The sequence below is a fragment of the Manis javanica genome, chromosome 4, assembly GCF_040802235.1.
Source record: "Manis javanica isolate MJ-LG chromosome 4, MJ_LKY, whole genome shotgun sequence".
NCBI classification, from domain to species: domain Eukaryota; kingdom Metazoa; phylum Chordata; class Mammalia; order Pholidota; family Manidae; genus Manis; species Manis javanica.
In genome coordinates, this window is record NC_133159.1 from 136009602 (window position 1) to 136033875 (window position 24274).

The window sequence follows — 24274 nt, forward strand, 5'->3', positions numbered from 1 at the left end:
AATGCTCTTTAAGAATTCTTCTCTGGCTTACCTGATAGAACTTGATCTCATGAGGTAAAAAGATGTTTATTTTTTGAGGATCTTTTAGGGTGTCAACAGCCATGACCCCAAAGGTCCTCATATATGCATCCTGAAGAGGCAGAGCCAGAAATGACCCATTTTGATCACTCTTCTTGAGGGAATCGTTCCAGAAGAAGATGTTTCCGTGGTGCTGAACTTGGGGCACGTGCACTGGCTTCCCTTCATCCACTACTGAGAAGCTGAGGAATAGGAATACAGGGTGGGAGAAAGGCACAAGAGGGGGCTTTAGACTAAACTACGCAAGAAACTAGATCAAGGCTCTATTCATAATTACTGGCATTATATGTCAGAGAAGTGGACCCAGAAAATTACCAGTTTTGAGAGTCTGACATAAGAGAAAGATTTAAAAAACAAGCTTAGATCATAACAGAGGAAAATATATAAACAGAATGCAGGAGACATAACTTATAGAGCAGGCAGAAATAATCAAGCTGATATTGTTGAAACAAAGTCCCAACATGGCAAATTAATGCCTAAGAGTGAGCTCTAGAAATGATCAGATGAAATCATCCAAGACAGGAAAGCCATCACCTTCTACTCTAGAAGCACTGGTGATCTGCAGCATTTCTTTCTTGGGATGCCACTAGACTTTTGATATTAGTTTACTTCAGAAAGGTAATTATTTTTTTAGAAGGGTGAAACCAGACTCTTCAAGAAATTCTTACCTGATTCCCTTCATGTCCCTGTAGAGCACTCTGTTTAGTACAAATGGAGCATCATCTAAAGTACAAGCTACATTCCTCAATAGAACATTCCCTCTTTCAGGCAGTAGTAGGTTTTCCTCTAAGAGGGAAATGTGAGCACTGATCTTCTTGTTTCCATGGGCTTCAGCATCCTACGGCAAAATGTTTCTGACCATGTATCTGCCAATAGCCAAAGGGCTATTTGCTTAACCATGTGTCCCTTTGTTAGCCAGTTTGTGCATCTGACCCCAATAATTTCTGAATACATGATGCAGATATTATCATTCATGGGCAGTGGGGAAAAGGCTGACACCACAGCTATCTCCCAAACCTGAGTTTTAGTGAGTGGAATAGATTTACTTTTATGCCAACTAAACTGATTTACAAAAAAAAAAAAAAAAAAAGCTCTCCAGTCTACTTAAATTTAGAGGTTTAAAACTTGGATCCCTTTGAACTGTAGTCATATTGTCTGGGCTTCTATTAAGAATATTTATTTTAGAAAGCTGGCAATAAGATTGGCTTCATTTCACTCATATTTCTTGACCACCTACTATAATGTGAATATGGAAAAAATGCTATCAAGGAGCTCTTAACATAGTTTGGCTATGACACTTGATTTATGTCATTTCAGGCAAGGATTTCTTAGGGCCCCTGATTGCAGACTTTATTATACTAACAGTCTTAGGTGTTTACACATTTATTGAACATATCTGTAAATTTGTGACATAAGAGACACTTTCCTTGACATTTGTCGCCTATTTTTTTTTCCTTCTGACTGTATTCCTCCTTTTCTGCATAAACAATCTAGAGTAACTAACAAGACTATAGTAAGATTTCGCTTAGAGCACAGCAGAGCTCCAAAGCAAGCTGGAGTAGCACCTCTTTTTCTTGATTGGTCTCCTGTTCATGGTCTCTTCATTTCAAACTACATTGGATCAATGGAATATTTGAAGACAGCCATTCTTTCTGCCTGGGAGGAGCAGCAAGCTGGGAGTCTCTGAGCGGGTAGCAAGGCTGTGGGCAGTGGTCCTTCAGGGTCATGTGTTTTAAGTGACAGGATTCTGAAAGAGTCTCAGCTTGTTTCTAGGCAGTGCTATGGAATATTGTATAATATTGGATCCTACTTACAATGACTTTATGATTTAAATAATTCCTTTTTAAACTGACTTGCAAAACATCGTGCAAGGGAAATGTAGCTTGAATGGCTCACACATCTCTTTACTGGTTATTTTTCAATATCAGTCTATTGTTTGATCTAGGTTTATTTGACTCTCAGCACAAATGAAATGAGAAATCCCGACATAATTCTGTCTTTTATACCTTTCCTCTCTGCTATTACTGTGCCCACCTGCAGTCATTCCAGTTACATCTTTCCAAGGCTTTGGGTCCTTGTAATGCATTGGAATGAGTCAAATATTTATGGCAGTACCCAGTGATTTTTCAAGAAAATTTGGTGTACTCCTCTTTTGCAACCATTGAACATCACCTACTATGAGGAAATGTTTCCTTTTATATATTATTTTAGGAAGCATACCTGGGTGAGGGCCCTAAAAGTTTCAGTGTATACTGGCTCCAGGGATACCCCACTTGTCTCTGCAGCATGTTGGATTTGGTGCAGCCACTTCCGTCTGGCACAATTCCTCAGACTCTCAATATGGCTCCTTTCTAAAGCATTCATCAGAAACTCCACAATGCTTTCCAGAACATTATCTTCATTGCCCCTGAGTTCAGATACAACCAATTCTATGTATTTATGAAACTGCTTTGAAGACAATCTCACTTCATGACCAGGGTGTGGCTTTGGAAATTGGCCATGCAGTTTAGCTAAAAAACAGAAACAAAACCAAGAACTAACCGAAAGCTAATTTTGCTGGGGCGGATACTTTTATTTTCCTTTTACAGCTAACAGAATCCCCTGGTAACTGTTTCCCATGGAAAATCAGGTATATCAAAGGCATCTCTAACCTAATGGAACATCTAACAGTTACTTTTCTATGCTGAGCTCAAGATGACTCTTATGTCATTGTCTTTGTTTTGTTTAATTCTACCATTCAACTGGTAAAACCCCAGGGTCAATTTTGACTCCTCCTTACCTTTTACCTTCTGTATCCAACAGCACTTAATCCTATTGTTAGTTTTTGCAATGTAGTTTGTGGCCACTCCTCTCCATTCATATTTCCATAATCCCAAACCACTATTAATCACTTTGTAATTGGATTATCAGTAGTAAGGCTGAACACATATTTATAAAATTAAATTAGAACCCAACGTGAATTATGCAATTCCCTAGATCAAAGTCCTACCATGTTTGGATCCAGTCCATTTTTCAAAAGAATCTGTCATAATAACATATAAGAATTATTTGCTACAGTATCCCCATTCTACTCTTGGTCCCTGACCATGCCTTGCACACTTCTGCATCACATCTTTTATTTTTTTAATTGTACAATCGTGACTCTACTACCAAACTGGAACATTATCAGTAGCTTACATCTTCCTCTATGCCCCTGCCTTTTTCCATCCCCCCCTTCATATCCCTACCAATATCCTGAAATTTCTGGAAGTTTCTAATTCTGTGATTTTATTTAAACCCCAATATTTAAATCTTAGACACAGAAATAGATAAGAAAGGTGGAGCAAAACAAAACAGAAATTAACAGACAAAAAAGAGCTGTTTGAAGATTCGCCAATCAGTTATTAGCTAAAGTTTAAATCTAGAATTTTCTTCCTTTTTTTCAGAAGCTAAACCTGTCTTTGTTCTTCTATGTGAATATCTGCTCAGCACTCGTCTCAGGCCAGGTGGTTACCAATATGCGTCTAGAAAGAGTCGTTTTGTATAAGCCTACCCTTAGAGAGAATAGTTTGTTCTTCCTGCTTGCAGACATTTTCTTCTGGCAGCAGATTCTGTCTCTTCATTACCTTCCTTTATTCTCACTTGCCAGGCTTAACCTATCACACTTTATGCTTTCTACCTATCCACATTGTTGTACTTCAATCATATACTGGAACTTCCTTATAACATCATCCTCAGGTCTTAAATTCTGGAATTCACCATGTCTAACTCCTTCATTTTATAAATGAGGTCAACAGTAATTTGCCCATGGTCACATGACCATTAAGTGAATTATCCAGTAATGGAAAAGAGCTCTCCTTTCTCTGTAGAACATGCTTCTCTGTTATGAAATCTGCCCATTCTACAAGTGGAAACCACCTTATTGTATTGTGTCTTTTGAAACTTCATTAAGTAAATTCTTTTTGGATGTAGTCTAAGACAAATGTTGTAGTATAATGTAAAGTTTGCACAAGGCATAATTAATAAAGGACACATGACAACTGATAAACTGAGGTACATTTGAAGATTAACTAATAGTTATTTTTGAAAGGGCTGGAGAACTTAACTAATTCAGATCATTCTTTCCTGCATGCACTATATACTTTAATAAGAATTGGAACACTGATATGCCCAAGTCACCAGATAAATACTTAAACCCAGTGAAGAGTAAAATAATTCATACTGGGATCTAGTGAAATGAAAGAGGGAACTTATTATACTGGAGTAAGAAATTTAGAAGCTTTTGTTTGGGATGTATTGATCAAAAGAGAAAAAATATAGGAGAAGAAAAGGTCATGAAAGAGAGTAAGAATTTAAGGTAGCAAATTTAAGAGAAATTTGCAAGCCAGTCAGACTTGAAAGAGCTGAAACAGACTTTGCAGAGGCAGAAAAACACAAGAAGAGAAAATAGGCAGAACTGTGGAATGCTTTGGATTCTTTTAACCCCAAAAGTGAGGTAGTCAGGTACACAAAAGGAATTTAATTATGTAGAGTTAAGGTCTTGGACAATGCACTCTGCAGCATATTTCACTCTTGAGTGCTCTAACATTTTCTACATTTCCACCAGCAATACACAAGGGTTACAATTTCTCCATATCTTTACTAACACTTGTTATTTTCTGTTTAAAATTTTTTTAATTAAAAATTTTTCAAATTATAGCAATACTACATAAGCAACAAAAGCAAAAGAAAATAGGTGGGACTACAGCAAACTAAAAAGCTTTTGCACAGCAAAAGAAACAACCAAAAACTGAAAAGGCAACCTACAGAATAGGAGAAAATATTTGCAAATCATGTATCTGATAAGAGGTTAATATCCAAAATATATAAGGAATTCATATAACTCAACAGAAAAAAAATCCAATTAAAAAATAAGCAGAGGAACTAAATAGATATTTTTCCAAAGAATACATGAAAATGACAAAAAGGTACCTGAAAAGATGCTCAACATCACTAATCATTAGAGAAATGCAAATCAAAACCACAATGAGATATTGCCTCACACCTGTTAGAATGACTATTATTAAAAGACAAGAGATAAGTATTGGCAAGGATGTGGAGAAAAGGGTGCCCTTGTGTATTGTTGGTGGAAATGTAAATTGGTGCAGCCATTGTGAAACAAGAATGGAGGTTCCTCAAAACATTAAAAATAAGAGATACCATATGATCCAGCAATCCCACTTCTGGGTATATATCCAAAGGAAATGAAACCACCTTGAAGATATATCTGCACCCATATGTTCATTGCAAAATTATCTGCAATAGCTAAGATATGGAGACAACCTAACTGTCCATAAGTGGATGAATGGATAGAGAAAATGTGGTATACATGTGCAATAGAACATTATTCAGCCATAAGAAAGATGGAAACCCTGCCATTTATAACAACAACATAGATGGATCTTGAAGGCATTATGTTAACCGGAATGTCAGAAAGAGTCAGACAAATACTATGTGATACCACTTATATGTGGAGTCTAAAAAAGCCAAACTCACAGAGACACAGTGTAGACTAGTGGTTGCTAGGGACTAGGGCTGGGGAAAGTGGGGAGATGTTGGACATAGAGTACAAACTTTCACTAGAAGATGAATAAGTTCTGGGGATCTAATGTACAGCATGAAGATTATAGCTAACAATACTGTATTATGAAAGTTGCCAAGAGAGTAGATCTTCAATGTTATCACCACACACAAAAAAAGGTCATTATGTGAGGTAAAGGAGGTGTTAACTAATGCTACTGTGATAATCATTCTGCAATACATAGCATCAAATCAACACATTATGCCCCTTAAACTTACACGTTAAATGTCAATTATATCTCAATAAATCTGAAAAAAATTAGTCATATCAATAGGTGTGAAATAGTTATCTTGTGGTTTTAGAATACCAGTGTTGTAACTGTATATGTGCTATAGTATTGGAAAACTCAAAGCCAAGTTGCTACCACAATTTAAATAAGAAAATTTTTATATTTTTACCTTTCTTCATAGATTCTTTTTCCATTCCTTCCTTGTATGTGTACAAGAGTTCATCAACTTCCTTCAGATCCAGGAAGCCTGAGCCATCGCTGTCCCACTTCTGAAAGAGGGCTTCTAGGAGAAGTCTCCGTTTAACTTGGGAAGCATTTTGTCTAAGCTAGGATATAAACAGGATAATAAAGCGCAGAAGACATGTTCATTGTGCTAGCTGGCATCCTATGTTTATTCTCCCAAAAGTGAAGCACTTTTTATAAAAACAAATTTATAAAAGAAGTTGGGACTAAGTACAATATTAATGAGAAAATGACCATTTAATTTTAATTTTCTAAATACTATTTCTGTTTCACCTCTAGTCCAAAAAACAAACATTCTCTGCATTGACTAAAACACATTAACTTAGGAAGGGAACTACACTTCTTAAGAATCTTTGATTCATTCATTTCCATTCCCTCACTGTTTGTTCAGGAATGTGATAAACACACGGAGTGCCCTGTTTTGTAGTGAAGGGGGATGAATGGCAGTGTTCAAACAATGAAAAATGCCTGTGCTAAAAAATTCTTTCTATTTAACATTGACCTAAATTGTACATTGATTTTATTTATCTTCTAGAATTTTACTAGATTATCTCAATTAGATAATAAATTACTACCCATATAGATTTAATTGCTAAAAGAAAGTGAATATATACTATTTGTTTAAATGCGAGGATTGCAATTGAGGGGGCAAAAGGGATAGCAACTCTAGAATTAGGTTGAGAAGACTCATAGGACTGATGAGATTGCTGAATATGCCTGGTGAATCTAATTTACATATTTCATATAAGAGGACATAACATGTGTGTGCATTTATCTATCACCCAGGTAAGTAATAAATTCTTAGGAATTATGTACTACCTGGGCACACATGAATAAAAATAAAAATATACATTCAAGCCATCATCATATCCTTAGGTATGTGCACTTACAAATAGACTCACATAGCAGAGTGTACACGCACACACACGTGCACACACACACACATCTTTGCAATACACATACATATCTGTTCCTCAGAATCTGCTCTTCAAGCTTCCGGGGAAGAAATATAAAGGTGTACAATAAAACAACTCCTGCCACCAGCAATCATGTTATAATTAGGGGAATGAGTTCTCAGGAGTGTGGTATTAGAACATTTGACAATAAAATAAAATATTTAATGGCCATGTTCTTTGAAATAAAGTGATAAGTTTGGTTGGAAATTTTTAAAGAAGAGCCATGCTAAGAGCAACTGAGGTTTATAAATTTATTTATGATAGGGACCGCACTTGCTTAATTGATAAATAGTATTACTCACCTGTTTTAAGGCGCTGATTTTCTCTTCTTTTGTTTCAACATAGCTCCTCTTAAAAAACGAGGTGAATATCTCACTGATACTCAAGGGGACATCTTCACCAACAAATGTCTCCAGGAGTTGCACAAACTGGAGCAGATTGAAGGAAATTCCATTGAAGGCATTCCTACCATTTATGCTCTTGTAGGATTGATTATTTCTCATAATGGAGTGAAGGTCTATTAAGCAGGAAACATATACCAAAAAGTAAAGTGAACAATTTTCTCAAAGCTTAAGGTAAATATATGAATACTTCATGTAATGAACATCTGCTACTTTTTTCCCTGTCAGGAATCCATGCTCCCTTCATGCAAACAGCACACCCTCCTTTTCTTATTTAGGAAAACATCTCTGCCCCATGTCAGTTTAGATGAATCAGGTGGTACTGATCTTCCCCAACCCTTGCTGCAAGGATGGCTATGTGATATAGATCTGGCCAATGATTCACGTATGACAGCAAATAATCCACTATAGGCCAGTGAGAATTAGCTCTAGAATTTCTGGGAAAACTATTGGGGAAGAGTTGCTCTTTTTGTACCCTGATTCCTGAACTAGAATGACCTAGGCTTAATGATACTCTCATGGACATCTTGGTCAGAATATGGAGAAAACTTTGTCAGAATTGAAGGTTACGCAAAGAGTAGGATTGAGAAGCAGGGAGACAGTGTCCTATTGCTATGTTGAGCCCTTAGATTCAACTGTGCCTGAAGCCAACTGCAGTCTGGACGTGCCAGTTAATAAGTCTGTAAATACTACTACAACCTCTCCCCCAAAGAGTCTTGGCTAATATATTCATCTTGAAGCTCAATGTTACAGAATGAAACATATTTCATAAAATGTTAGCCCAATGACTTATGTTTGATTTATTCATGGATTCAATCATTCATGACCTCATGCCTTCCATATGAGATATGATGTGACTTAAAAATGATTACCCACGCAACTTTTTTTAAATGGTAAAGCAAAATTGAAATGAAGAAATAAGACCAGGAGAAGAACATGAACTAGTGGGCCACAAGCGCTTGATCAAAATATTTTGAGAATAGAAAGTTTGTTATCTGACCTGGGCTTAAATGAGAAAGAAATTGCAGACAGGAAGAAAATAATCTTGATCTGCAGATTAACCCTACTACTTGTTAGTGAACAGTGAAATGATAAAATAACATTGTAGTAAAATGTGAGTACTTGTTGGTGAAATCATTGTTAAAGACATAGTTTATCTGAGAACTACAGGCTACTGTTTGCTCTCTGTGTTGAGTGTGTTTTCTTTGTAAGTCTTCAAAAACAAGAGAGAGTCTCACCCGTCTCACATGTTGGGATGTGGAACTACCAGGGAGAGGAACAGCTGGAATGATTTCTATTGAGCTCTAACATATAATATCTGCTTCCCTTTGTATACCTGGGTCATAGCTTTGAAGCAGTTGTGGGGCCATGTAATGGTTAGAAAAAATTGTATATGAACAAGAGCATTCATCAATAGCGCATGCCTACATGTACACTACCACGAAAAACATTCATTTTGTGTTTGTTTAGATTCATCAGTTCAGGGGAAAATAATGCAAGGATCACCCACCAGTGTGTCCTAGCTAAGTCCCGTCTTTATCATGGGGTACCACAGTAAATTATATTCATCAGTTGACTGCCATATATCCTTCCTAGTTTTGTTGCTAACATGTACCTGTGAACCTGGAGTTACCATAGATTAAGTTGGCCTCTTCCTCATCTTCACATTTGCTATACTTCATTGTCCAGTTACAAGTCAAAAGTTCACCTATAAAATACACATTCCATAGCACAGCCAATTTAATTTCATTTTCACAGTATTTTTGTTCTAGAGTATAAATGTAAGGAGGATTAAATGAATAGTCACCTGACCATGACTTTCCTTCTATTTTTTGGGACTTGGGTTCACAGGATTTGTCTTTCTGAACTTCCTTTTTTGCAGTTTCTAAAAGGTACAAAAGAAAATGCCTTTGAATTGGACACTTTGTAGTCTATTTCATATCCACAAATAAATGAATGAGAGAAATGCCTTGCATATAGAACACCAAAAACCTTTTTTCATGTACTTACATTCCCATATATGTTGTGTCATAATCAACCACCATGATATCACTTAACAACTTTAGTTGTTGAGTGCAGCTGTGACAAAAGCTATTAAACCCCAATTTAGCCACACAAAGTGAGGGGTACATTTCCTAGCCTCCCTCACAGCTAGGTGTCACTATATGCCTAAATTCTAATCAATGAGCAGTGAAGGGAAGTGATGATGCCTATCCCTTCTTTCTCCTTACCTTCTTGTCAGAATGTGAACATGGGAGTGAGCCATCTGGGACCTTGTGGTTAGAGGAGACACAAGATAGGAGTTTGAGTCACTGCTTATTTCATGGGGTTGGGCTGTCATATAAATTTTGACTTTTATATGAGAAAGAAACTCCTATCTTGTTTAGATATTGCTTTTTTTTTTAAACGCTGTTATTTTGGATCACTGTTACACATAACTGCACCCCAACTATGTAAGGAAAGCCAGAAATTAGTAGCCTTGATTGGTGGAGAAATTAACACAATGCTGGGAAAAAAAGAAAGATTTCAAATTAGTTAGTGATAGTGTAGAATCTAAATCACAGGTTACACATCTCTTTGGAGTTTTAAATAAGAGTTTTCTTTGGGATTGTGGGACTTTAGAATTAAAGAGCAGAACTTTAAAAAATGTATGCTTAAGCTGAGTCTTAAATGGTATTGAGATTGGCTCTCTAAAAGGTTAGAATTTTTCAACAAAAAGGACATAATTAGTATAAACAATTCAGAGGAAAAGTCTTCTGTGGAATAAATAGTTGAAATGCAGTGTGCTTTGTGTCTTTCTAGAACATATATCTTAGACATAACTGAAGAAAGCAAGATCCATTTTATGGCTGAAATAAAGAAATTTTAAAAAGTAATTTCTAATTTCAGATACCACGTTTAAAACAAGAGGGCTTCTACTGCCTTTTCAGCTTAGCTTCTACTGTCAATGACAATTTCTATACAGAAAAGCAGATCTCTTCCTTACAAATGGCCTTCTAGTGCAAAAGGAATTCTAGATAAACTGTCAATAGACACATTCTATTTGCACGTAATTGACTTCTCAAGGTCTAGACTTGTTATATTTAATGAGTAGAAAAATATGTCTAAGGTTTGCATGACTTGATATGGCAGAAGAAGATCCTAATTGAAATGTGTTTTCTGCAAAAGCTTTAAAAGTCACCCACAACACAAGGAGCTGATGTAGAACTGCAATGTTACCTGAAAAACTATCTTTTCTACTTGATACTGGAGCTTCCTCTTGCAGCTCTGAATTTATGTGTAGTTCATATGTTTGCTCCTCAGCCCTCTCTTCCTGTTGAGGGATTTCGATGTCCTCAAAGGAAGTGAGTTCCCTAGACTTTTTACTTTCTCTTGATATACTACCTTTTCTGGATTGTAAAGATGAGTCTGTGTCCTGTTGTTTTTCTGGAATTGTCTCTACAGGGGGTGGTTCTTGTTCTGCCACTGACCCTTTGTGAGGCTCTTCTATTACTGACTCTCTGTGTGATCCTTGTTCTATTTCCATTACTGAGTCTCTGTGTGATCCCTGTTCTGCAGTTGACCCACTTTGTGGTTCTTGTTCTGTTACTGACTCTCTATGTGATCCTTGTTCTGCAATTGATGCTCTATGTGATCTCTGTTCTGTTGTTGACCCTCTGTGTTGTCCTGCTGTTGATTCACCATAAAGTCCTTGTTCTGCAGCTGACTCTATGTGGATTCCTTGTTCTGAAGTTGCTACTTTTTGTAGTGGTCCTTGTTCTGTTATTGACTCACTACTCACTACTTGTTTTGGGGTCGACCCTTTGTGAATTCCTTGTTTTGTTAATGATTCTCTGTATAGCACTTTTTCTCCAGTTGATTCTCTGTCTTGATCTTGTTCTTCTGTTGAAATTCTGTTTGGTTCTTGTGCTGCAGTTGTCGTTCTCTGCTGTTCCGGTGGGCTTGGTGGTAGTGTTGATTTTCTGTGTTCCTCATGTTTATGTTGATTTTCTGGATTTTCTAACAATTTGCTTTGGGTTTTGCTAGCATTTTTTTGAGAAAGTAATGTATTCATCTCCAAGACTACTTTGTCAAAGTCTTCATAAATGTGTTTTTGATTATCCATATTGCCCCAGAACTCAGGCAAGTCAATCTCTTCAAATTCAATGAACGGCCCTAATGCAGAAAACAGAACATTTACCTAAACAATTGATCTTACAATGGAGAATTAGAGCTAATAAATTAATGCAAAAAAGCAGTGAGCACAGTGATTATAATATAGGCCTGTTGCCTTAAATAAATATGTTACCTTTCCCTGCAACACAATAAAGAGACAAAGGTATCCAAAGGAACATAAAATTGCTCTCTGTTATAAATTAGAAATCATCCCTTTCTAAAAGGTGTAGTTTTGGAAACAAACCTAATTCTTCTTTTGCTACTTGGAGAATTGCTAAGATAGCTAAAGCAAATAGAATTTATCCTCTAATTTTGGTCCTCCTGTAATAAGCATAGTATAGGGATGAGGAAGGGAACATATGTTTTCCACCTCAAATATCTTTTTCAAAAATTAAAAAAAATGTTTAAGTTGAAGTATCATTGATATATAATTTTATATTAGTTCCAAGTATACAACACAGTGGTTCAACAGTTACCCATATTATTAAATCCTCACCCCCACTAGTACAGCTACGGTCCATCAACATAGGAAGAGAATCATTGGCTATATTCTCCATTTTCAACACCTGTAATACCAGAATAAAAGCAAGTCTCTATCCACGATAATCTTTCACTGAATTGTGTTTTCTGATACTCATTTCCTCTCCCTTCCTTATTCCCTCCCTTTCTTTCTTCTTCAGTCCTCAATTCTTTTCCTCCACAACTTATGTAGACACCTGGTAAAGAATTCTAGGGAAAAACTGGATAACATTCACCAGAATCCCACTATTAAAAAACAACAATTACAACAAAACAACCCTGGTGTCCAGGACTACAGAGAATGGGACTCATGCCAGAAGTTTCTCCCCTTTCTTCCCAAAATATTTAGTAGTTAAGCTATAAAATTGTGATTCCCACAATTTTCAGGACTACTCTATGTACATCACCCATAGATTTTTTTAAGTATCCAAGTAATACTTTCTTAAATAGAACTAAAATATTCACATTCTTTGGAAAACCTATCCATATGAAGATTTTCTCTACAAAAAATAGAAACAGAGGAGGAGCCAAGATAGCACCGTGAGTAGGGCAGTGGAAATCTCCTCCCAAAACCATATATATTTTTTGAAAATGCAACAAATACAACTATTTCTAAAAGAGACACCAGAGGATACAGTACAACAGCCAGACTACATCTACATCTGAACTCAGCATCTCACGAAGGGGATAAGATACAAGCCGTGGCCCAGTGGGACCCAAGCACTCCCCCCACCCCAGCTCACCAGTAGGAGGAAAGGAGTCGGAGTGGGGAGGGAGTGGAAGCACAGGACTGCTAAATAACCAGCCCTAGTAATCTGCACTGGGAGCACAGACACACATTGCATGGTGTGCTAGATATTAGGGAAACGGAAAAGTAAAATCTGTGAGTGGGTCCCCGCAGCCAGCTCCACTGGGACAAAAGAAAAGTGAGTGCTTTTTGAAAGTCTTAAGGGGACAGGGGCCTCACAGCTGGAAGGAATTGTCCCGGCACACTCAGCCCAGCAGGCTGGAATCCTGAGGAACTTCAGGTGCCCCAGCACTCTGGGTGGCAACGCAGCTCTGAGGCCCCTCATGGCCATAAGCAGCCTGCCATTTGTTCCCCCTGGCTGGCCCTGCCCTGTCCACAGCAGCGGAGCAGCTGGAGAGCGACCCTGCCCACAGTGGCAGAGCAGCTGGAGAGTGGCCACACCCACAGCAACTGCCCAGAGTCTCCTCCCAGCATGCAGCTGCCTGGGCCAGACCCAGGGGCTGCCGCTGGTGCACAGCTGCCTGGTGCAGGCAGAGGAAGCTGGAGCAAGGCACAAAGGGGTGCTGATTTCACAGGAGAACACACCAGGTGTGCCTGCCACTCCCCACAGGGCTCTGGGCTGCCCTGATGGTGGCCCTGCCCATGGCAGATCAGGGGATTGACCCAGATTGTGCTCCAGGTGTGCGGGTAACTGACATAGGCAGCAGAGAAGGGCAAGGTGACCAGCAAGCAGGAAGGGACTTTGTTCTCTCAGATGACACACTTGCTACCTGCCTACCACTACCTATATCGCCATGAAAAGGCAGAAGAATTTGGTCCCATTCAGAATTACCCAGACATCCCTGAGAGAGGGCCTAGGGAGATAGATTTAACCAATCTTCCTGAAAAAGAATTCAAAATAAAGGTCATAACTATGCTGATGGACATGCAGAGAAGTATGCAAGAGCTAAGGGGTCAAGGCAGGAGGGAGAATACAGAAATAAAACAATCTCTGGAAGGACTTAAGAGAAGACTGGATGAGGTGCAAGAGACCATTGATGGAATAGAAACCAGAGAACAGGAATACAGAGAAGCTGAGGCAGAGAGAGATAATAGGATCTCCAGGAATGAAAGAATATTAAGAGAACTGTGTGGCCAAAGGAACAATATTCACATTACAGGAGTACAAGAAGAATAAGAGAGAGAAGAAGGAATAGAAAGTGTCTTTGAAGAAAGAATTGCAGAAAATTTCCCCAAATTGCGGGAGGAAATAGTCTCTCAGACCATGGAAACCACAGATATCCCAACACAAGGGACCCAAGGAGGACAACACCAAGACATATAAAAATTAAAAAGGCAAAGATCAAAGACAAGGACAGAATATTAAAGGCAGCCAGACAGAGAAAAAAGTTCACCTACAAACAAAAACCCATCAGGCTATCATCAGACTTCTCAACAGAAACCCTACAGGCCAGAAGAGAATGGCATGTTATATTTAATGCAATGAAACAGAAAGGCATTGAACAAAGAATACTGTATCCAGCATGATTATCATTTAAATATGAAGGAGGGATTAAACAATTCCCAGACAAGCAAAACTTGAGGGAATTTGCCTCAAACAAACCACCTCAACAGGATATTTTAAAAGGACTGCTCTAGATATAAGCACTCCAAAGGCTACATAAATGTCACCAGAGAAAATAAAACCACAACAAAGAAAGCAGACCAACCAAATACTAACTAAAGGCAAAAAACAAAATCAACTACCCACAAAAGCAGTCGAAGGAAACACAAAAGAGTACAGAATAAAACACCTAACATATAAATAATGGAGGATGAGGAATAAGAAGGGAGAGAAATAAAGAATCACAAGATGGTGTTTATAATAGCTTAATAAGACAGTTAAGTTAGATGGTGAGATAGTATAGAAGCTACCCTTGAACCTTTGGTAACCATGAATCTAAAGCTTGCAATGGAAATAAGTACATACCTATTGATAATCACCCTAAATGTAAATGGACTGAATGCACCAATCAAAAGACACAGAGTAATAGAATGGATAAAAAAGCAAGACCCATCTATATGCAGCTTACAAGAGACTCACCTCAAACTCAAAGACATACACAGACTAAAAGTCAAAGGATGGAAAAAGATATTTCATGGAAATAATAGGGAGAAAAAAGCAGGTATTGCAGTACTTGTATCAGACAAAATAGACTTCAAAACAAAGAAAGTAACAAGAGATAAAGAAGGACATTACATGATGATAAAGGGCTCAGTCCAAAAAGAGGATATAACCATTATAAATATATATGCATCCAATACAGGAGCACCAACACATGTGAAACAAATACTAACAGAATTAAAGGATGAAATAGAATGCAATGCATTTATTTTAGGGGACTTCAACACACCACTCACTCTGAAAGGACAGATACACCAGACAGAAAATAAATAAGGACACAGAGGCACTGAACAACACACTAGAACAGATGGACCTAATAGACATCTACAGAACTCTACACCCAAAAGCATCAGGATACACATTCTTCTCAAGTGCACACGGAACATTTTCCAGAACAGACCACATACTAGGCCACAAAAATAGCCTCAGTAAATTCAAAAAGATTGAAATTCTACCAACCAACTTCTCAGACCACAAAGATATAAAACTAGAAATAAATTGCACAAAGAAAGCAAAAAGGCTCACAAACACATGGAAGCTTAACAACATGCTCCTATTTAATCAATGGATCAATGACCAAATTAAAACAGAGATCAAGCAATATATGGAGACAAATGACAACAACAGCACAAAGCCCCAGCTTTTGTGGGATGCACTGAAGGCAGTTCTAAGAGGGAGGTATATAGCAATCCAGGCCTATTTAAAGAAGGAAGAACAATCCCAAATGAACAGTCTAAAGTCACAATTATTGAAATTGAAAAGAGAAGAACAAATGAGGCCCAAAGTCAGCAGAAAGAGGGACATAAAAAAGATCAGAGAAGAAATAAATAAAATTGAAGAGAATAAAACAATAGAAAAAAATCGATGAAACCAAGAGCTGGTTCTTTGAGAAAATAGACAAAATAGACAATCCCCTAGCTAGACTTATTGAGAGAAAAAGAGAATCTATACACATCAACAGAATCAGAAATAGGAAAGGAAAAATCAAGACAGACCCCACAGAAACACAAAGAATCATTAGAGAATACTATGAGAATCTATATGCTAACAAGCTGGAAAACCTAGGAGAAATGGACAACTTCCTAGAAAAATACAACCTTCCAAGACTGACCAAGGAAAAAACAGAAAATCTTAACAGACCAAAAACCAGAAAAGGAATTGAATCGGTAATCAAAACACTACTCAAGAACAAAACCCCCAGACAAGAAGGATTCACCGTTGAATTTTATCAGACATACAGAGAAGGCATAATACCCATTCTCCTTAACATTTTCCAAAAAACAGAAGAGGAGGGAATACTTCCAAACTCATTCTATGAAGCCAGCATCACTCTAATACCAAAACCAGGCAAAGACCCCACCAAAAAAAGAAAATTACAGACCAATATCCATGATGAACATAGGTGCAAAAATGCTCAACAAAATATTAGCAAACTGAATTTAAAAATACATCAAGAGGATCATACACCATGATCAAGTGGGATTCATCTCAGGGATGCAAAGATGGTACAACATTCGAAAATCCATCAACATCATCCACCACATCAACAAAAAGAAGGACAAAAACCACATGATCATCTCCATAGACACTGTAAAAGCATTTGACAAAGTTCAACATCAATTCATGATAAAACTCTCAACAAAATGGGTATAGAGGGTAAGTACCTCAACATAACAAAGGCCATATATGACAAACCCACAGCCAACATCATACTTAACAGCGAGAAGCTAAAAGCTTTTCCTCTAAGATTGGGGACAAGACAGGGATGCCCACTGTTATTCAGCATAGTACTGGAGGTCCAAGCCATGGCAATCAGACAAAAGAAAGAAATACAAGGCATCCAGATTGGTAAAGAAGTCAAACTGTCACTATTTGCAGATGACATGATATTGTACACAAAAAACCCCAAAGACTCCACTCCAAAACTACTAGAACTAATATCGGAATACAGCAAAGTTGCATGATACAAAATTAATACACAGAAATCTGTTGCTTCCCTATACACTAACAACGAACCAGCAGAAAGAGAAATCAGGAAAACAGTTCTATTCACAATTGCATCAAAAAGAATAAAATACCTAGGAATAAACCTAACCAAAGAAGTGAAAGACTTATAGTCTGAAAACTACAAGTCACTCTTAAGAGAAATTAAAGGGGACACTAATAAATGGAAACTCATCCCATGCTCATGGCTAGGACGAATTAATATTGTCAAAATGGCCATCCTGCCCAAAGCAATATACAGATTTGACGCAATCCCTCTCAAATTACCAGCAACATTCTTCAATGAATTGGAACAAATAATTCAAAAATTCATATGGAAACACCAAAGACCCCGAATAGCCAAAGCAATCCTGAAAAAGAAGAATAAAGTAGGGGGGATCTCACTCCCCAACTTCAAGCTCTACTACAAAGCCATAGTAATCAAGACAATTTGGTACGGGCACAAGAACAGAGCCACAGACCAGTGGAACAGATTAGAGACTCCAGAAATTAACCCAAACATATATGGTCAATTAATATTTGATAAAGGAGCCATGGACATACAATGGCAAAATGACAGTCTCTTCAACAAATGGTGCTGGCAAAACTGGATAGCTACATGTAGGAGAATGAAACTGGACCATTGTCTAACCCCATATACAAAGGTAAACTCAAAATGGATCAAAGACCTGAATGTAAGTCATGAAACCATTAAAGTCTTGGAAAAAAACATAGGCAAAAACCTCTTAGACATAAACATGAGTGACCTCTTCTTGAACATATCTCCCTGGGCAAGGAAAACAACAGCAAAAATGAGCAAGTGGGACTACATTAAGCTGAAAAGCTTCTGTACAGTGAAAGACACCATCAATAGAACAAAAAGGAACCCTACAGTATGGGAGAATATATTTGAAAATGACAGATCCGATAAAGGCTTGACGTCCAGAATATATAAAGAGCTCACATGCCTCAACAAACAAAAAACAAATAACCCAATTAAAAAATGGGCAGAGGAACTGAACAGACAGTTCTCTAAAAAAGAAATACAGATGGCTAACAGACACATGAAAAGATGCTCCATATCGCTAATTTTCAGAGAAATGCAAATTAAAACTACAATGAGGTATCACCTCACACCAGTAAGGATAGCTGCCATCCAAAAGACAAACAACAGCAAATGTTGGCGAGGCTGTGGAGAAAGGGGAACCCTCCTACACTGCTGGTGGGAATGTAAATTAGTTCAACCATTGTGGAAAGCAGTATGGAGGTTCATCAAAATGCTCAAAACAGACCTACCATTTGACCCAGGAATTCCACTCCTAGGAATTTACCCTAAGAACGCAGCAATCAAGTTTGAGAAAGACAGATGCACCCTTATGTTTATCACAGCACTATTTACAATAGCCAAGAATTGGAGGCAACCTAAATGTCCATCGGTAGATGAATGGATAAAGAAGATGTGGTACATAAACACAATGGAATACTACTCAGCCATAAGAAGTGGAAAAATCCAAACATTTGGATTGAGCAACATGGATGGAGCTGGAGAGTGTTATGCTCAGTGAAATAAGCCAAGCAGAGAAAGAGAAATACCAAATGATTTCACTCATCTGAGGAGTATAGGAACAAAGGAAAAACTGAAGGAACAAAACAGCAGTGGAATTACAGAACCCAAAAATGGACTAACAGGTACCAAAGGGAAAGGAACTGGGGAGGATGGGTGGGCAGGGAGGGATAGGGGGGGGGGGAAGAAGAAGGGGGGTATTAAGATTAGCATGCATGGGGGGGAGGGAGAAAGGGGAGGGTGGGCTGCACAACACAGAGAGGACAAGTAGTGACTCTACAACATTTTGCTAAGCTGATGGACAGTAACCATAATGTAGTTGTTAGGGGGGACCTGATATAGGGGAGAGCATAGTAAACATAGTATTCTTCATGTAAGTGTAGATTAAAAATTAAAAAAAAAAAAAGAAAGAAAGAAAGAAAGAAAAGGGGGATTACTCCTTGATAGGATAAAACTATTGGTAAATCAAAGATCAACGCATGCTTTAAATATCCTTAATGTTTATCACTTAAAGGGTGTCAGATGATCAGCTATGGAGGTACTCTTTTCTGATAATATTCCTTTCTCTTAATCAAAATTAAAAAATTAAAAAAAAAAGCAGTTCCTGTGTGCTGACCTCCAATGAGTTCTGCACAGTGGTATAGAGGGCATGTCAAAGTGTGGGCAAAGGGTCTGTTTGTTTCTATGCAGAAGATCAAGGCCTAGCTAGGATACCCAGAAAATGAACTAAGATACGATATGAGGAGGAGTATCCGGCATCAGCACTCTCTGGAGGACTTGTGCCGGGGGATGATCATCAAAAAGCCTCCACAGGGATCCAGACGATGCTGCAGTTGTGGCTGCATTCAGCCCACTGTCTCCTGGACTTGCCATAGGAATGAGGAGGGAGATGTCTAGGCTGGCATGTGCATACAGTGAGACAACGAATTTGACCGGATCTGTACTGTTGGAACTCAACCAGGAGTTGGGAGGGGTGCAAGGTGTAGCACTCCAAAATCTTATGACTATAAACTATCTACGGTTAAAAGAACATATGGGATGTGAACAGATCCCAGAAATGGGCTGCTTTAATTTGTCTTATGGTTCAAGTGCAGTTGGACAATATCCATCATATCATAGATAAATTTTTACAAATGCCTAGGGTGCCTAAATGGTTTTCTTGGCTTCACTGGAGATGGATGGTAATTATAGATTTTATAGATTTGCTTTGTTTATGTCACCGTATTCCTATTATGTTAATATGTGTGTGCAAATTAGTTAGTAGTTTAAAACCTATACATACTTAAGGTACTATACAAGAAGATATGTCAAAGAAATAATCAATCCTCCCATGTTTCCTTCATATGCTACATCTATAGCTTTTCTTCTTCCTTCCTAATTACAACCCTTAAATAGAATTCGTGCCTCATATCGAATTTACCGAGTATCATAATTCCTCCAGGTGGTAAAGATACCTCGAGACAAGTGCTGGGCATAGAAGCCACAGGGCATAAATCTGCAAAGAAGTAAAAAGCTAACCTTTGTAAACAATATGGCTTCTCTCTCACTTACCAACTTTACATTTCCCTTTATGGCCCCGGAAGATGACTGGTTAGCCAGAGACGGGTAAGATTCCTCAAGGGAGGAACAACCTAAGACAGGCACAGTCGCAGGGGGGCCATCAGGTGAGAATTTGGGGATCAACAGAGGTGAGGCTCAGAACCTCACCCCCCCCTGCTTTGAGAGAAATCTTCTGCATCCGTGGATGTTTTGCTGCCCTTGTCTAGCCTGGATTAATACTTAGTCCATAGGCACACACCTGATCATGTGATCATCTACATTTGCCCTCTTACAGCACTAAACTATGTTTTCTACCTTTATCTTGCATCTACCTACCACTTCAGCATTTAATTAAAAATAAAAAAAATAATAATAATAAAGGGAGAAATGTGGGATTAACATATAAATCAAGTACAAAAATCAAATGAATATTCATATTTGACCTGATTGTTTATAGGTCATAATGCGTGATCAAAACCGAAAGTTTCTGTGATGAATGCCCTTGTACTGTTCACCATGTAAGAATTTATTCACTATGTAAGAACTCGTTCACCATGTAAGAACTTGTTCGTTATGCTTCAGAAGATTGGAGACTGAAGAGAATTAGGCTTGAGATGGATTAATGATTGTACATTGAGCATTGACCCCCCTATACTGAATTTTATTGTTGTTAACAACCATTTGATCAATAAACATGAGAGATGCCCTCTCAAAAAAAAAAAAAAAAAAGAATAAAATAACTAGGAATAAACCTAAGCAAGGAAGTGAAAGACCTATACCCTGAAAACTATAAGACACTCTTAAGAGAAATTAAAGAGGACACTAACAAATGGAAACTCATCCCATGCTCCTGGCTAGGAAGAATTAATATTGTCAAAATGGCCATCCTGCCTAAAGCCATCTACAGACTCAGTGCAATCCCTATCAAAATACCAACATCATTCTTCAACCAACTGGAACAAATAGTTTTAAAATTCATATGGAACCACCTACGACCCTGAAGAGCCAAAGCAATCCTAAGAAGGAAGAATAAAGTAGGGGGATTATGCTCCCTGACTTCAAGCTCTACTGCGAAGCCACAGTAATCAAGACAATTTGGTACTGGCACAAGTACAGAGCCACAGACCAGTGGAACAGAACAGAGAGTCCAGATATTAACCCAAACACATATGGTCAATTAATATATGATAAAGGAGCCATGGACATACAATGGGAAATGACAGCCTCTTCAACACTGAGTGTTGGCAAAACTGGACAGCTACATGTAAGACAATGAAACTGGATCATTGTCTAACCCCATACACAAAAGTAAATTCGAAATGGATCAAAGACCTGAATGTAAGTCATGAAACCATAAAACTCTTAGAGAAAAACATAGGCAAAAACCTCCTAGACATAAACATGAGTGACCTCTTCTTGAACATATCTCCCTGGGCAAGGGAAAAAAAAGCAAAAATGAACAAGTGGGACTATATCAAAGCTGAAAAGCTTCTGTACAGCAAAGGACACCACCAATAGAACAAAAAGGCATCCTACAGTATGGGAGAATATATTCATAAGTGACAGATCTGATAAAGGGTTGACATCCAAAATATATAAAGAGCTTATGTACCTCAACAAACAAAAAGTAAATAATCCAATTAAAAAATGGGCAGAGGAGCTGAACAGACAGTTCTCCAAAGAAGAAATTCAGATGGCCAACAGACACATGAAATCATGCTCCACATTGCTAGTCATCAGAGAAATGCAAATTAAAACCACAATGAGATACCACCTCACCCCAGTAAGGATCTCCACCATCCAAAAGTCAAAGAACAACAAATGTTGGCGAGGTTGTGGAGAAAGGGGAACCCTCTTACACTGCTGGTGGGAATGTAAATTAGTTCAACCATTGTAGAAAGCAGTATGGAGGTTCCTCGAAAAGCTCAAACTAGAAATACCATTTGACCCAAGAATTCCATTTCTAGGAATTTACCCTAAGAATGCGGCATCCAGTTTGAAAAGGACAGATGCACTCCTATGTTTATCACAGCACTATTTACAATAGCCAAGAAATGGAAGCAACCTAAGTGTCCATCAGTAGATGAATGGATAAAGAAGATGTGGTACATATACAGAATGGAATATTAGTCAACCATAAGAAGAAAACAAATCCTATCATTTGCAACAACATGGATGGAGCTAGAGGGTATTATGCTCAGTGAAATAAGCCAGACAGAGAAAGACAAGTATCAAAAGATTTCAGTCATATGTGGAGTATAAGAACAAAGAAAAAACTGAAGGAGCAAAACGGCAGCAGATTCACAAAACCCAAGAATGGACTAACAGTTACCAAAGGGAAAGGGACTGGGGAGGATGGATGGGAAAGGAGGAATAAGGGTGGGGGGGATTATGATTAGCATGTATAATGTGGGAGGGGGCACGGGGAGGGCTGTACAACACAGAGAAGATGAATAGTGATTCTACAGCATTTTACTACGCTGATGGACAGTGACTGCAATGGGGTATGTGGGGGAACTTGGTGATGGGGGGAGTGTAGTAACCATAATGTTCCTCGTGTAATTGTAGGTTAAAGATACAAAAAAAAATAGAAACAAAACCCATAATCCTATTAATTTTGGTAGTAATATAAACAAAATATTTTACTGTAAAAGTATAGTAAAGATGTACAAGTAACAAATCTTGAGAGAAGGAAACATTTTTCTTAGAAATCCTAGAATTTCCAATTGGACATTAAAACTGGAATTACCATTATCAACTTCATTTCCAAAACATTCATATTGTCATTAAAACACCTCTTCATCGGAATGAATTAAATGTTAAGGTCTAGCTGAATTCTAACTTGACAAGTTTTAGTATTGCTCTATAGTGAAAAAGATATCTAGTTGTGATGAAGAGTGTATTTTGTGGGGAATGAACAACTATATACAGCTTTCATGATCTGAAGAAGATGTTACATGAAGGGATTCCATGGTGACAGAATGACCTTGTATTATCATACCAACTGCACTATTCCAGTTTAGGCATACTCCTTCTGAGTGGCACTTACATTGTCTTGGGTTTCGGAGTAAAATTCTAAGCATTTTTGAACTCTGGTCATAGAATGTTTCCAGTAAGGCCAGTGTCCTCTGCCGATCCAAAAACCCTACCTAAACAGAAAGTTTGCAATTAGTTGTTGTAGGAGATTTCAGATTTTTATGTGGATGGAATATGGATTCTTGTAGCTTTTATCATCATCATGTAAATAAAAGCTGCAGAATCAAGGTCAGGAAAGCTAAATCACACCTTTAGGCTTATACTCTATTTCACCATTCTGTGACACGTCAAATATGTGACATGTCAAATGACACTTGAAATAATTAAATGCTTCCTACTTGTTCTTTTTTTGCATTGTTTTTATTCTGAGAAGAGTTTTAATTACTGAAAAATATAGAAAATGCTAAAACTAACACTGGTATTCCCTACACCCAGAAATGATGATTGCTAACATTTTGTGTATGTATTTTTAAAAATATGTAACTGATATCACAGTACATGTGTCCCTCTTAAAATTACTTTTATTTACTCAATATTTAGATCTGATTCATGTACATGAAGTAATATATTTTACTCCTTTTAACTGCAGTATGATATTCTATGATATGTAAAATATATAATTTTTAAAAACATCCCTTCACTTATGGGCATTTAGATTATTTCCAGCATTTTGATAGCAAAATAATGCTGCAGTGGATGACCTTAGATACATCTTCTTGCATACATGTGCAAACATTTCCCTGAGGAAAATAATCAGAAGTGTAATTAATGGACTTAGATATGTGCATTTTCAAATTTACTAGTTATTGCCAAATTGCTCCACAAAACATCCATACCAATTTATATTCTCACCATTACTGAATGAGGACATCATTTCTGTATCCATGCCAATACTTGATATTGTTAGAGTTTATAATTTTTTTCCAATCTGATGGACAAAAAAATATACCTAATGATTTTAATTTTCATTTCCCTAATATCAGTGAGATTACATATGTTTTCAAATGTTTATTATGTATTTGGGTTTCCTTGTCTATGAAGCTTTTTCGTGTCATTTTCC

At 37.6% G+C, this 24274-nt stretch overlaps 1 protein-coding gene across 2 annotated transcripts in view; it reads right to left on the bottom strand.

The window, feature by feature from the left end:
• EFCAB5 (EF-hand calcium binding domain 5) overlaps positions 1-24274 on the bottom strand; it is a 130491-nt gene that overhangs the window by 25431 nt on the left and 80786 nt on the right. For both annotated transcript variants that reach the window (XM_037022736.2, XM_073235065.1), the window contains exons 10-18: positions 23228-23327; positions 10726-11661; positions 9314-9391; positions 9122-9214; positions 7408-7622; positions 6076-6232; positions 2299-2588; positions 747-916; positions 32-260 (exon numbers count right to left, since the gene is read on the bottom strand). In XM_037022736.2, coding sequence (XP_036878631.2) covers positions 32-260; positions 747-916; positions 2299-2588; positions 6076-6232; positions 7408-7622; positions 9122-9214; positions 9314-9391; positions 10726-11661; positions 23228-23327 — 2268 coding nt within the window. The remainder of the gene's footprint in view (positions 1-31; positions 261-746; positions 917-2298; positions 2589-6075; positions 6233-7407; positions 7623-9121; positions 9215-9313; positions 9392-10725; positions 11662-23227; positions 23328-24274) is intronic.